The sequence below is a fragment of the Notechis scutatus genome, chromosome 1 (assembly GCF_049901735.1).
Source record: "Notechis scutatus isolate UNSWTSFEM ecotype Mainland chromosome 1, rNotScu1.2, whole genome shotgun sequence".
NCBI lineage: Eukaryota > Metazoa > Chordata > Lepidosauria > Squamata > Elapidae > Notechis > Notechis scutatus.
Genome location: NC_142009.1, coordinates 214,729,327 through 214,744,728, shown reverse-complemented (window position 1 = coordinate 214,744,728; position 15,402 = coordinate 214,729,327). Strand labels below are relative to the sequence as shown.

The 15,402-nt window shown below is 37.5% G+C and overlaps 1 protein-coding gene across 1 annotated transcript; it reads left to right on the top strand.

The window, feature by feature from the left end:
• Nucleotides 1-4,136: 4,136 nt before the first annotated feature.
• PARP9 (poly(ADP-ribose) polymerase family member 9) lies at nt 4,137-15,036 on the top strand. The gene is given in 8 exon segments (XM_026665421.2): nt 4,137-4,940; nt 5,344-5,574; nt 5,666-5,884; nt 9,535-9,610; nt 10,894-11,253; nt 12,324-12,469; nt 13,817-13,991; nt 14,699-15,036. Coding segments are annotated over 8 exon segments (2,349 nt in total).
• The last annotated feature ends 366 nt before the right edge of the window (nt 15,037-15,402 follow it).

Below are 15,402 nucleotides of genomic sequence, written 5' to 3'. Positions count from 1 at the left end.
CTCAAGAAGAATGCAAGGGCAAACTACCTCTGAAATCCAGGCAAACAGGAGCTTAGTCAGGTAAATGAACACAGCAGGAATATCATCGGGTAAATCAAAGGGCACACAGGGCAAAAAAAGGCGGGAAATAAGGAAACTCCCCCTTTTTACTCACAGCAACCAATCACAGCTTAGATTGCCTCATGCAGCGGCCAGCTCTCTTTAATCAATCAGTTACAACTGTGTGTTCTGACTTTACACAATCCTCACTGTTTCAGTTATAAATTTAAATATCTCGACAGGTGAAAGTGGCATTAGTGACTGAGACGACTTTTGAAAAGGGCACCCACAAATTCTGCAAGATGGTGGGCACTGTATTGTGATTCAATCCCTGTCCCCTTTGTACCTGCATGCCGGATACAATCATTATTTTTTCATTTATTTATTTCTATTGAACCTTTATTATTTTTACAAATAACCCAAGGTGGTGACATAGCCAACATGCCTTCCTCCTCCTATTTTCCCCACAACTACAACCCTGTGGGGGGTGAGTTGGGCTGAGAGAATGAATGGTCCAAGTCACTTATCTGGCTTTCACGGTTAAGGCAAGACTAGAAGGTATTAATTAAAATACAAGTGATACTCAGTTGAGCCCAGAATTTATGTTGCCAAATGAGAAATTTCTTCAGTGAGTTTGGCCCCATTATACAACTTTTCTTGCCACTGCAGTTCTTCAGTTAGTAACACGGTTGTTAAGTGAATCTGGCTTCCCCATGGACTTTGCTTGTCAGAAGATTGCAAAATTTGATCACATGATCCCGGGATACTGCAACTTTCATAAATGTGAACCAGTTGCCAAGCATCTGAATGCAAGTCATGTAACCACAGAGATACTGCAACAGTCATGTGTGAAAAATGGTCATAAGTCACTATTTGCAGTGTCATTGTAACTTTGAATGGTCACTAAATGAACTGTTGTAAGTCGAGTACTACCTGTATGTAGAGCTTAAGAGAATTGATAGACACCCAAGTATGCCTAATATTATTTTTCTGTCAGATTGGAGATCTTCAGTTGCCCGGAATTTGTTGGATGGCAACTCCCCTCACCATTGACCGATGGCCTGGTGGGCTCTGGCCCAGCATATCTGAAGGGGTACATTTCTTCAGCCCTGAATTAGTGCTAAGAAGCAACTTGACAATGGCATGGATTTTCTGGCAGGGATCTCCTTGGTAACTAGGCCAAAAGATTCTAAGGGAGGTGGCTGGTGGGTTGAAGGCAGTTCCTAGCTCTCAACTTGGGGAAATGGAAGAAGAAAACAAGGACAACTAAGAGGCCACCAGGAATAACTGGATCAAAATGGGGAATATGATGAAATTGCTAGTAAGTGAATAGAAAAAAAATTTAAAACAGAGCTTTTCCAGCCTATGATGGAAGAAAGGCCTGTGGACATAGGTTTGGAAAAGGCAGGCGAAGCTTAAGGAAAATTGCTATGAATGGGCCAAACTGTGTTTAAGGTGTTCCAAAGTATTTTTTTTCCCCACTAAAAAGGCCCAATTACACATCCACATTAGATTTCTCCTTGGAATTAAATGTCCAACCAGAAAAAAATGAGGTTGATTGGCATTTGTGATCACTGGCATATCCAGCTACCTATAGTAACTAGCATAAATATTAGTGAGATCACTGAAAGGTTTGATGGTAAAACTATAAGCTGATACAGGTGGATGGGTGGAAGAGTTCCTAAGTCCTGAAGAGGTTATTAAAACTCAGTCATGAAGAAGCAATTTGAAGAATTTGCATTGTTCAAATTGCTTCTCCGTGACTGAGTTTTAATAACCTTTTCAGGCTCAATAACCTTTTCAGGACTATATAGCCACCGGGAGCAAAGATGGAGGATGATAAGGAAGTGTAATAAATGATAAAACATTTCTATGTACAATTGAGTTACATGAGTTTGTTGAAGTGTGCAGTGCTTTTCACAGTGCTGCCAAAATGCTTAAAGCAACATGTAGGTAATCCTCTTTCAAAAGACATTAACTCTCTCCCCCTCCCCCTTGCCTTTCTAAGAATCAGTTTGCGATTTTACCTTCTTCTCTTATTATTGGAAGACTTCGCTTGACAACCTGTTCACAGAGCAGAAATGCTGTGGAGACTATCACACACATGCGTTTATATTCTCCTATTGCCAGTGAAGTTGAAAAACTTACATTTTCTCTATTGTGTTCTTGATTGTGTCTCATATAAGGAACTGTTTATTACAAACAACGTTGCTAGATTTTGTCGTAGCAATGAAAATTCAAAATAGATAATTAAGGCTACTGAAAATGAGTAAACTTACTTAGAATTCCTCTTCATGTTTTTATTATTTGTCTGTTTTTACACCCTTTTCTGGTCTTCAGAGCCTCCCTTTAGTTTGCAGTATTGGGAAAGAATTTTTCTACACATAACTTAATGTTTTAATATTAATATATTTAATATATGCTAACTTTTAGTTGTTTTCTACCTCTTGCAAGTTTCAGTGTTATTGAAAAGAGTGTGATTTTTTTTGATTCAATTTTATACTGGTCTGTGACAGAAATGAAGATTAGAGATAGATAGATAGATAGATAGATAGATAGATAGATAGATAGATAGATAGATAGATAGATAGATAGATAGTGAGAGAGATAATAGACAGCAAGATAGCTAGATAGATATATAGATGATAAATAGAGATAAATATGTATTATTTACTTATTTTATCAAGCTTATATGGCCACCCATCTCAAACAAAGTGACCCTAGGTAGGAAAGAAAGAGAAGAAAAAAGAAAGATAGAAAGATAGAAAGAAAGAAAGAAAGAAAGAAAAAGAAAGAAAGAAGAAAGAAAGAAAGAAAGAAAGAAAGAAAGAAAGAAAGAAAGAAAGAAAGAAAGAAAGAAAGAAAGAATCACCCTGTGTACATTCTGGAAATAAATCTCATTAATTCAGTCAGGGTTACTTATCAATAAATATGTTAATTTAGCATAAATAAATACGTTAATTTAGCATATGGTTTGTATAGCATAATGCAGAGGTCTCCAACCTTGGCAACTTTAAAACTTGTGGACTTCAACTCCCAGAATTCTCCAGCCAGCTCTGCTGAATTCTGGGAGTTGAAGTCCACAAGTCTTAAAGTTGCCAAGGTTGGAGACCTCTGGATAATGGATTAAAATCTTTGTCTCCTTTAGCATATTGTTTCAGAAGAGAAATTATTTGCAAATAAGGATTACATTTATAAATATTAATGTCAATGGCTGTAGTTTAGACATTAGGAAAGACTATTCTGATTGTTCTGCTATTATTTTCACAGACTTCCAGTTCTGAGACTACTAAAAAAGCCAATGCAGGTAAATACAGTAGTCTTTTGTCTTTTAGTCATACAATTTTCACTGAGGTTCCTTATACTTTCTCTATACTCAAGATCCTCATACTAAAATTTTCCATCCTGCATCATAAAGTTTATATGTACAACATCATGCGTGTACTGCCAAATATAAGCAGAGCCCTGAATGTATCCAAAACTGCTTTTCTTCTAGATCTCTAATTCAGATGTGATGTAATGCTAACATAGCTGTTAAACAGTTTTGTACCATTTTATTAGGATGTCTCAAACTCTAAAGAGTAATCAAGAAAGCTAGGATCTCACAGAGTCTCAGTAGGTTGCGAAGAAAAAGGGGATAGGTTATAGAATCTTTGCAATCTAAGATATCTGTATTGGGCCCCCATTTTATCAGCAAGTACATCAAGGTTAATTCTCCTTGATATTTTTGATCCTTTTTTAAAAAACTCTCTATTGATTTGAGGGACAAGCAGCTCCCTGTTTATGAGATATGAACAGAATATCCATCTGCTCTTGGCATTACAAACATCCTCATTCCAGGCGCAAATTCCTTTCTGGCATTCAGCTGACTTCCTTTGTATCAATAGCCTGACAAATGGGAATGCTTAATGTCACAAGATCATTTATGTCACAAGATAATTTATGTTAGGGAAAGATGGCATTCTGCAGAAATGATATATTGGTGACTAAGTTTTCTTTCCCGAGATCAGGAAAGAGTAAAATCTTCAAAAATGAACATATTTGTACAACCTGCCAAATGTTAATTCTCATTTATGTCCCAAGAAATTAGAATTCCAATGGATGAGGAAATGCTATCGATTCCCATCAGTAACAGCATTTATGCAGTTCTTAAGAGGAGAGAGAATTACTTGTGCAGCCTGCTTCAGAAGAAGTTTGGCTGTATCTGTGTCCTTAAGAGCATAAGGAATCCCATGGAAGTGTATAGGAAAAGCCTGAAGGAAGGAGTGGAGGTTTCTGTTTGGGTAGATGATCTCACAAGACATGAGGCCGATGCTTTGGTGAATGCAGCCAATGAATACCTGCACCATTTTGGAGGTCTGGCATTTGCTCTCCTGAAAGCCGGTGGGCCAGAAATTGAAGAGCAGTGCAAACTTTTTGTTGAAAAGAATGGTCCACTCAGTCCTGGCCAGATTGTGGTCACCAGCGGAGGAAGACTGCCCTGTAAGCAGATTATCCATGCGGTAGGTCCAAGGTGGTCAGAAGATCAGAAGGAGGAATGTTGCCTCAAGTTGGAAGCTGCCATAATAAATGTTCTGAAATATGTGAATGCTCCAGAAAACAATATCAAGTCTGTGGCCATTCCTGCACTGAGTTCAGGGATCTTCAATTTTCCTCAGGATTGGTGTGCTCAAGTGATTGTACAGACTATCAGGAACTTTGTTCAACTTGCTCCATTATTTGGCTACTTGCAAGAAATCCACCTTGTAAACATTGATGAGACCACAGCTGATGTCATGAAAAGGGCTTGCGAAGATCTGATCGGGAGTAATGATATTGTGCCTCAGTTGGATATCACTGATTCTATCAGAGTCAATGAACTCTCCCTGCAGATCAACAAAGGGGATATAGAAACACAGCAAGTAAGTCTTGTGGATTATGTTTCTTGTAGATGTATTGGCATGCCAAGAATATATTTTTTTATTCCAATGCAGAAAACCACTAGACATGTTGTAGCTCTACTGAAAATTATATGATGTGAAAGATACAGGGGCCACATCCAACATTAAATTTGTTGCTACTTATTCAACAGGATATTCTGTTTGAATATATCCTAATATTCCCTCTGTACATGCCTCAAATTATTGCTAGAAATCCCTGAACCTTACAGAATCTTTCTTGTAGATATACATCCTGTCCTTATGAAGATGGGAGAGATTATTAAGATTTCTTGCTGCTGATGGAATGGCATAGAATTTCTTATCTGTAGAAACCTGGCATGAATATAGCATGAAAAGTTCCACAGTGTACATTGCTCTCTTTCAGGCTGCTATAATTATTAATTCTGTGACTGTGCAAGATGATCTTTTTCAAGGAGCGGTTTCAAGAGCAATTTTGGAAAGGGCTGGTCCAGCTATGCAGGAACAATTTCTCTCTGAGTTACAGAAACTTCCATCAGACAGACCCAATTTCATATACACAAAAGGATTCAGTCTTGACTGTGAACATGTGCTCCATGTGATTTGGCCATCTTACATTGAAGGCAACAGGCACGAGGTGATGTTATTTCCTATTCGCTTTACAATGTTTCATTCGTATGAATTTGGGAGAAAATCAGCTTATATATAATTGAATTTCTTTCGAGCAGATATTAAAAACAGCCATTTCTAAAGGGCTTTACAAGACTCTGGAACAGCAGTTGTCATCCATTGCTTTTCCTCCACTTGGAATTAAAGATTTACATTTACCAAGTAATGAGGTAGCCGAAATTATGGTGGAAGAAATAATGCACTTTGCAGTGGAACAAACTGGGAAGAAGCTGGATGTCTACATTGTGATATCTCTGGACAACAGTGATGTTTATGAAGTAAGCCATTGAATATTCCTTGCGAGTAGATTACAGGGGTCTAAGGAAAGCATAGGGTATTATACAGCCAGTATTTCCCATGAGATTAAAGTTACCCTCCTTGCATTATTATGACTGAAACTATTATGACATGGAGAATTGCTTTTCGATGCTCTAGAAAATGTAGTTATTGGCGTTATTTGATGATTATTGAATGAGCCATGGTGGCCCATTGGTTAGAATGCAGTACTTGCAGGCTACTTCTGCCAGCTGCTGGCTGCCAGCAATTCAGCAGTTCGATTCTCACCATCAGTTTGACTCAGCCGTCCATCCTTCTGAGGTAAGTAAAATGAGGACCCAGATTGTTGGGGGCAACAGGCTGACTCTGTAAACCAGTGATCCCCAACCTTTCTTATGCCGCGGCCCGGTATCCCCAACCTTTTTATGGCGCGGCCCGGCACCGGCATTAGCTGGGCGCCGCCATCTTGTTTTGATGAAAAAGTGCTTCCGGTGACCTCACCGGAAGCACGTTTTCATCAAAAAGATGACGGCGCCAGCGCTCTGGTGAGCTTTTCCGGGTAGAAATGGCTTTCTACCCGGAAAAGCTCACGAGCAGGCGCGCCGCTATCTTTTTGATGAAAAGTGCTTCCGGTGAGCTTTCTACCCGGAAAAGCTCACCGGAAGCACTTTTTCCATCAAAACAAGATGGCGGCGCCAGCAAACCAGCTGCCCGGTAGGACTTGTTCCACGGACGTGCCGGTCCGCGGACCGGTGGTTGGGGACCCCTGCTGTAAACCACTTAGAGAGGGCTGCAAAGCACTCTGAAGTGGTATATACGTCTAAGTGCTATTGCTATTTGCATAGCCTTTGAAAATATTGATATTTGCTAATATTTTGTCCTTTGTAGGAGTTTTTTTTTTAAAAGACACTTAAATCCTATGAATATCATAGAATCAGAAGCTTGGAAAATACCTTGGATGTCCGACTCCCTGTCCAGGATAGGAATCCTTATATAATCCCAGACGAAGGGCTGCACAATGTTTGGCTGGAAGCCTTGAAATTAATGCTTGAACATTTGTCTAGCAACCCAACTGATTAGTTTATTCTGTCGCTACTCTTTAGCCATATACACCATTCTCATCCAGATTAGGAAAAGTTTAAATATATTAAGGTGGGTTAAGAAAGAAGGTGAGTGTCTCGAAGGCCAAATCTATGAGAAAACCTTGAAGCTTGAAGAAAGGATAATTAGGTTATGGTATAATAACCATTTTCTGATTTTTGAATGGAGGATGTTTTCTTTCTCTTCAGCGTTAGGTTGTAAATGTATAGCTCAAGAAGAAAGGTCTAAAAAAGTATAGACTTTGTGAGAACTTTTACATCCAAATTTATTTTATTCTTTATACTGTTTCCAACTTTCCTTAAAACTTTAACAGAATCCACAATTGTCTGAGAAGCAACGTCTCCACTAGATAGTTGACAGTCAAGCTGAAACTAAATTAATCAAGTAAAAATAGCAAACAGGGAAAAATACTTTCCCCAAACTTCTCCAAACCTCCAAATAAGTTACCCAGACCTAATCCACATATCAAAGGTTAAGGTCTGCAAACACAAATAGAGCTAATTAAATTAGGTCTCCCTGTGGAACTGCATGTTCACAAGAATTCATACCTACACAGACAAACACTCCTCAAGTGTCACCCTAGAATCAGCATGCAGACACCTCCACACCACGGACAAGCTCCCCCTATGAAAATCTGCTGCTGGACCCTATTTCTCTGCAGCTTCCCCTAAATGCAAACTCTTTTGCTTTTAGGAATTAATATTTCTTATTTCCTTAGAGCTGTCTGGATCTCATTTTTATTTATTCCTGCACAGTCCCGGTTTGAGCTGGAACCCCCACATTATTCTTTTGACAGCTTGTTGACTGCAAAATACCTTGCCTTAGAAAGTGAGGATCTAGCAGCATTCACTAAAAAGATGGTTAAGAATTTAGGGATTTATAGTAGAGGATTTCTTGTATCGGCCAGAAATTGGATTAGATCATTTTAGAGATCCTTTTCATTCTTGGATTATATAAAAACAATCAAGAAGTTAATAGACCAAACATGGAGAAAAGTCTTAATAATAAAGGAGGTACCTGCCAAATAAAAATAAGTTCTTGAACAACACTTTGCACTTTACTAAAGAAATGCAATTTCAAAAGAAGTATCTAGTGACCACACAGTCTACGATAATCCTTTGATTTTGGCATGAGTTCTAGATCCGTGATGGCGAACCTATGGTGCATGTGCCAGAAATGGCACGCAGAGCCATTTCTGCTGGCACACAAAGTCGCACAAAGAGTCTGCTGGCACACAAAGAGTCCCACTGCGCATGCACACGTGCCGCCCGCCTCACAGCTGATTGTCGGGTATCTGGCACACATGCATGGGGGTGCAGCGGTGCAGGGGAGATGCACAGCGCACATGGGGGGTGTCGTACATGCATGCGCAGAGATGCATGGTGCATGGGGGTATTGCGCACGCATTGCCTTCTAGGTGGTGGCATGTACACGAGCTGAAAAAGGTTATCCAGCACTGTTCTACTTTCCCTACTTGTTGGGTTATCTAAAAATCTCAAGGAAACAGTGTTAAAAGTCTGCTGTGAACAACTATTTAATTTACTAGTTAGCACAAATGACATATCACATAACCTTCTGGGACTTTAAATCAGTCTTCTTTTCTAAATGTCAGCTAAACTGTTAACATCAGTCGTATCTTCTTATTCTTTATGTTTATGTCTGCAAATATGACTTCAGCAACTGAATTTCCAATTTATTCAATACTCAATATTCAGGAGAAATATCCTATTTAAAACTGGTTATTATTCTACTGGCATTTGCTGTAATGTCCCTGGTGTTCTAGGAGCAAAAAAAAAAAAATCCAAACTAATAATCATATTTTATTTTATTTATTTATTTTATTTATTTGATTTGCCAATTGTTTACAAGATAATAAGTATAAGCGTATACATAGTTGTGAATACATGAAATGGGTACATATAAGAAAAATAAAAGAAGAATAAGAGAAACAATAGGACAGGGACGGTAGGCACGTTGGTGCGCTTATGCACACCCCCTACAGACCTCTTAGGAAAGGGGTGAGGTCAATAGTAGACAGTCTAAGGTTAAAGTTTTTGGGGTTTGGGGAAGAGACTACAGAGTCGGGTAGAGTATTCCAGACATTGACCACTCTATTGCTGAAGTCGTATTTCCTGCAATCAAGTTTGGTGCGGTTTACTTTGAGTTTGTATCTATTGTGTGCTCTTGTGTTGTTATGGTTGAAGCTGAAGTATTCATTGACAGGTAGGACATTGCAATGTATGATTTTATATACCATGCTTAAGTCAGACCGAAGACGGCGTAATTCAAGGTTTTCTAGGTCTAGAATTTCAAGTCTGGTGGCATAAGGTATTCTACAACGAGTAGAGGAGTGGAGAACTCTTCTTGTGAAATATTTCTGGACTTTCTCAATTGTGCTAATATCAGATACGTAATGAGGGTTCCAGACTGATGAACTGTATTCGAGTATTGGTCTAGCAAATGTTTTGTATGCTCTGGTTAGTAGTGTGATATTACCAGAGAAAAAGCTATTATATTATGCTGAGTAATCATTATTTTCCCCCTTTTAAAGGCTTTCTGTGCCAAGCTTATGTCGGTGAAGAACAAATTAGAAGAAAAGATGGATTGCAGCAATATTGACACAATGGGTAAAAATAAACCAGAGGCTTATAATTTATGGGAATTCTTGGCTTCATTAAGTTCAATAACCTGAAATAGATTCTTTGCCAATACCCTGTCCAATGCTTGAAACATTAAGAGCAGGGAGCTTAACAAATTTGAACTAAACAATTTTGTTGACAGTGATTTATGATTCAGTATATCTCACTTACTCATCATCAATGTTATTGTTTTTGACCATGATGGTGATCCTGTATACTGTGTTTGTAAATGCTGGGTTGTGGTTTAACATGGAAGGTAAACCCCGCTAACTGTGGCTTAGTCAGAAACCAATTCTTTAAGAAGTTGTGGATTGGTATGCTATGAGAACCCAGCCATAGAAGGAGAAGCTGAAAGGTGCGTGGGATAAAAGAAGGGCCAGGGAAAATTGGGCAAGACAGAGGGAGGAAGCCTTTCAGGGAGGGGGAATTTCCTTTAGATTTTAAAAGCTGGAAAACTTTAAAAGCTCTCAATTTTTAATCTTATATAATCTTGTCTAAAAGCAAGATTGTTCTCAGTGAAAGCTCCTGGGTAATTGTGTCTTTAAAAATTGCAGAAATTGTACAGTATTTGTTTTATAAAACCATATTAAATATCTCAAAATTGTAATGACATACTACTTCATATAGTGCCTGTTGTTCTTTAAACTTTTCATTTGTTTTTGAGAATTTCATCTACTTCAGGAGCGTCATCACAGTGGTGCCATGTGACATATTGGGACTTTCCCCCCCCCCCTTGCTAAACAGGGCATGGGCGTGGCCAGTTTGACAGCCCCAATCTACTTCATCTAAACCAATTCATTTTTACTCTCTCTACATCTGTTTTGCAATTTGATCCTTAGTTATTCTTTCTTTATGACCAAATTATCTCAATGTTTCAGTCATTCTCATTCCTTCTTGAGTCTCCAGATGTCATCACTTTTTTGGAACTCTCTAGTCTTATTCCTAACTATCCTTTCCTGTCATTTACCAGCATAAATTTTCCCCTGAATTACCCCCATTTGGATGCAATCATTCAGCAGCACAAATTTTCTCTTTCTTTCTTTCTTTCTTTCTTTCTTTCTTTCTTTCTTTCTTTCTTTCTTTCTTTTCTTTCTTTCTTTCTTTCTTTTTCTTTCTTTCTTTCTTTCTTTCTTTCTTTCTTTCTTTCTTTCTTTCTTTCTTTCTTTCTTTCCTTTCTTTCTTTTCTTTCTTTCTTTCTTTCTTTCTTTCTTTCTTTCTTTCTTTCTTTCTTTCTTTCTTTCTTTCTTTCTTTCTTTCTTTCTTTTTAGCAGAGCTACAGACTGATGTCCAAACCAATCCAGGTTTCAAAAGAAATGGGCCTTTCGTAGAACTGATAGGACGCAGCCATGATATTTTGGAGAAAGCAGGACAGTGGCTTAGAGATATCATATTGGTTGAGGAAACTGGACGGATTGTTATAACAAATCACAACATTTTAAACCTGAGCAGTGTCCAGCCTCTTGAACTGTCTCATCTCCAGCAGCATTTTGGCATTACCATCCTGGAGAGTGTAAGTGGAACAGGGACAACCCTAGAGATCGAAGGGTCCCCCCGAGCTGTGATTGATGCAGCTTTTGCAATTGAATTCATGCTGCAGTCTACAGCCAAGCAAGAGACTCTTAAGATGGATGGTACGTAGAGTTGTATAAGCATATTCCATTGATAACAGAAATTAATTTAACCTTTAACAATTGACAGAGTAATTCACTGAAAATTAGAATCATTTAATTTTTTTAAAGGCAGACTTCTAGTCTTTAGAAACAGCGATTTTAGAAATGTACATACTCGTCATTGAACTTAAAAGAGAGTTTTTTTATAGCATCTCACTATGAATTGCCCAATGCTTACTCTTAAATGAAAAGAGCAAACAGCGGATGGGCAGAATGCCGAGACAAAACTGCACAGACATAAGTTGTACCTTTAAATGTGTATATCATGACTTTATTCTTATAATATAGAAAGTAATAGAAATCCATGTCAGATAAATTAAAATAGCAGACTTGTACAATAATAGTCTGAACCTGTTCTGCTCTGAGAAAATCACCCAGCCATCTTTTTCAGAAAGCCAGAGGATGGCTTATTGTCACTATTTTGTTAAATCACATAAACCAGTGCAGTGTTAGAATATTATTTAATCTTTGTTGTCAGCTTCCAGGTGTCATATTGCAAATTCTAATAAAATTGATACATCTTTTATCATATCACTGGAATTCACAAGGGATCAGAGCTTTGAAACAACATATGGTAAACAAAAATGTGTGGGCAAAGTTAACTATTTTTCCTTATTTCATCTTAGAAATATCATTTGTATAGATATGCCTAGTCAGAAATACCAAGTAGAGATATTTAAAATGTTTTTCTGGTTTGAATGTGTGTATAGGGCTGGGGGTGGATGTACACACACTCCCATTTTTTATTCTCTTAATTTCTAGAGTTGTTGTTGGTATTAGCTTTGGCTTTTTTAAAATTGTATTTTTATTATCTTTTTATGTTAGCACAATTTTTTTTAGGGCAAGAATAGCAGAGCATTATTCTATGTTTAATTTTTTTCCATTCACAGAACAAATAGAATTAAGGACCACCATCCCATTCCTTTTAAGTTTTCAATTTATTTTTCAGTCTGGTTTAAATCTTGGTTTAATTTTATCTCGGTTTAAATCTTGTTTTAATTTTTATTAAGCAGTGTATTATTTGCATCCAGGATCTTTGGAGAGCCACCCTCATCAGGAAGGGGATCTGGAGATGGCAAACAGATGCTTTTATCAAATCACCCCAATAGAGTCTTACCTTCAAGAATTCAAAGACAAAGAAAAACAGCTCGAAAAAGCTGGCCTCCAGGTTCTAAAGGTGAATGGCAAAATAACACTAAGAGATTGTATTGTATTATTGCTGTACCAAGTTAACCAAAACATAAATAAGATTGAAATCAATTTAATGACTGATAGGGTTTCATAGACACAAAGTCTCTGGATGACCTAAACTGCAAGTTAAACTGGACATTAACTGGTTGCCACTTCCCCCATTCTTTGAAGCAGCTGACTCTTCAGTGTTAACAATGTCAACTTTGGATCTTGGGTTAGCCTTCCATGAAGAGAAAAAAAGATTATTTAATTCATCTGAGGGATTTAAAATTATTTAATTCAGCTGACCTGTTGATTTCCCATTTTGCAGCTCCAAACCTGATCTTCCATACAGCTCTGGAGGCCCCCCTGAGTTTTTATGGAGTCATATTGGCCTGTAGGAGTTAGCATAACTTGCTTCCTTTTCTCTTCCATTATCAGGAGCATTGAGGATTCCTTGTTGGTGGAAACTTGGGAACTAATTGTAAACCTGATACAGCTGTTGCTTTTGTTTGTGTGTGTGTGTTTTTAATCAAGCACCAGCCTTGAGATGAATAGAAAATGTTTCACTCAAGAGACAGATGTCAGTTTCATACAAATCATTAGCTCATGCTAGATTTCAAAAGAGGCTACAGAATTCCAAAATCTAAATAAATACTCTGCTAAACAAATAATTCCTTCAACACTGTCCAACTATTTACAAAGTCTGCACTACTATTACTATTAATCTTCTCATCACTCCTTATCACCCATCCCCTCCCACTGGTGACTGTATGACTGTAACTTTGTCGCTTGTATCCTTACGATCTATATTGACTGTTTCCTAGCATGATTTGATTGCTTATTGTACCCTATGAGTATTATTAAGCGTTGTACCTTATGATTCTTCACTCTTGACTCTTTTCTTTTATGTATACTGAGAGCATTTGCACCAAGACAAATTCCTTGTGTGTCCAATCACACTTGGCCAATAAAAGAATTCTAATTCTAATTATAAAACTAATGTAACAAGCCTGAAAAAGGATAACAACGAACAATTACCTAATTCCTATTGTGAATGGAAAAATAGACAGGGTTAATATTTCACAGAAAACAAATCCATATTCTAGAACAAAATCTTGGTTGAACATTGATTTATTTGTACAGAAAATTGATAATCCTTGAATTAGATGTTTCTTTGATTCAAGTACCTGGATTTCCTCCAGAATCCTGGAGACACATACCAGGCAGCATCTCTTGTGTGAGGAAAGGTTTATGGATAGGCAATTTCTGCTGGTTGGCAGGTGAATTACTCACAGATTTTATGCTATTGGTAATAAACAGGGCACATCCTTACTGTTCATTTTTATTACAGATAGAGAAAATACATAACCCTCTTTTAGAATCTGCTTTCCAAAGGGTAAAAAGGAAAATAGAAGGAAGAAATACTGGAATGCCTGTATGTCATAGATTGTACCATCATGTCCCTGCTCAGTATTGTAGCCTGGTGTGCAAAACTGGATTTCAGAAAACTTACTCCTCATTACAAGGTAAACCACATGTTGCTGTAATGCTGTAAGAAACACAGAATATTTTTCAGTATGTTAAATGCCCTATTTAAGAACCTATACTGGTGAAAAACAAGACTGGAGTTTTCATTCTTAAGTGTAAGGAACCCAAATTAACAGGACTAGACTGTGGTGCCTCTCTTGTGTCTTCTTGGGTTTCTTATTCAAACTTGGCAGTAAATTACAAATTACCAGACAATTAACTCTTAATTCACTCCTCAGCTATTCTAGGTAGAAGATTCCCAGAAAGATTAGAAACTAGAGAGTAAGCAAGAATTCAGTCTCAAACATAGCAACTGATTCCCCAGCTGCAGACCATATATCTATCTTCCAGAATATAAACTCTAGGCTTCTATCTCTTGCCTTTTTGAATTAAGAAATTAGCTCGTTTGTTGGCTGTGGTATACCAAAATACAATTACATAATGCCTCCCCTCCTAGCCTGAGAATGAATGGGGCCCACCTCTCCAACCTCAGTTTTAATTACTCTATTTCTAATTGTTATGTGAGATTATTTCAGTGGTTATTTTCAGCATGGTTCCTAAGTTTGTTTACTGCAGTCAAATTAGTCCTTATGATTCTACCTAGTATATGGTTGAAAGATGAAAGATACTGCAGTCAGCTACTCGTTTATATTGCCATTATAATGAAAATATGGTAAAACAGCTTGCATTTTGTGTCATTTTTCAGATCAGAAATATGGAGCTGGCATATATTTTAAAAAGAACCCCCGGAAACTTATAGCAGATACCAGAGAAAAATGTGAAATGGACCATTTGATCTGTGTGTTTGAAGCAGAAGTTGTAACAGGATCATACACAAGGGGCAATCGGAGTTATGTAGCGCCACCATTAATTAACACAAGCAGTATGAAACTCTACGATAGTGTGGTTGACGATATTCATAACCCTGAAATCTTTGTCATTTTTAATAAGCAACAAGCTCTACCACTGTACTTACTGACATGTTCTCTGCTTTGGAGCCCTGATCAGAAGGCAAGTTTGGAACCATCATCCTAGAACCTCTGAATCCTTAATGTTAATTGAAACACAGGCACTAGTTCTGTGTTAGATTAGGTAATAAACATATGGCAGTTCTGTAATGCAATGAAACAAGAAATCCCTGCAACATTATATTCTTGAAGTCTCCTTATTCTTTAATGTTATTTCAACAAAAGATAGTTAAAATCAAGCCTTTATTTTATTTAAAACAGAAATGCTACAGCCACAAGTCCTTATATTAAAGTATTAATTTTAAGCCATCTGAACTGGGCGAGGGAGAAGGGGTTTATATTTACTTACCAGTAGTTACTGTGGTCATTAGCCATTACAAGAGAATTGATATGCAAATATCCAAAACTAAATTGACCATGTCAGGATTGTTAAGGAAAGTAT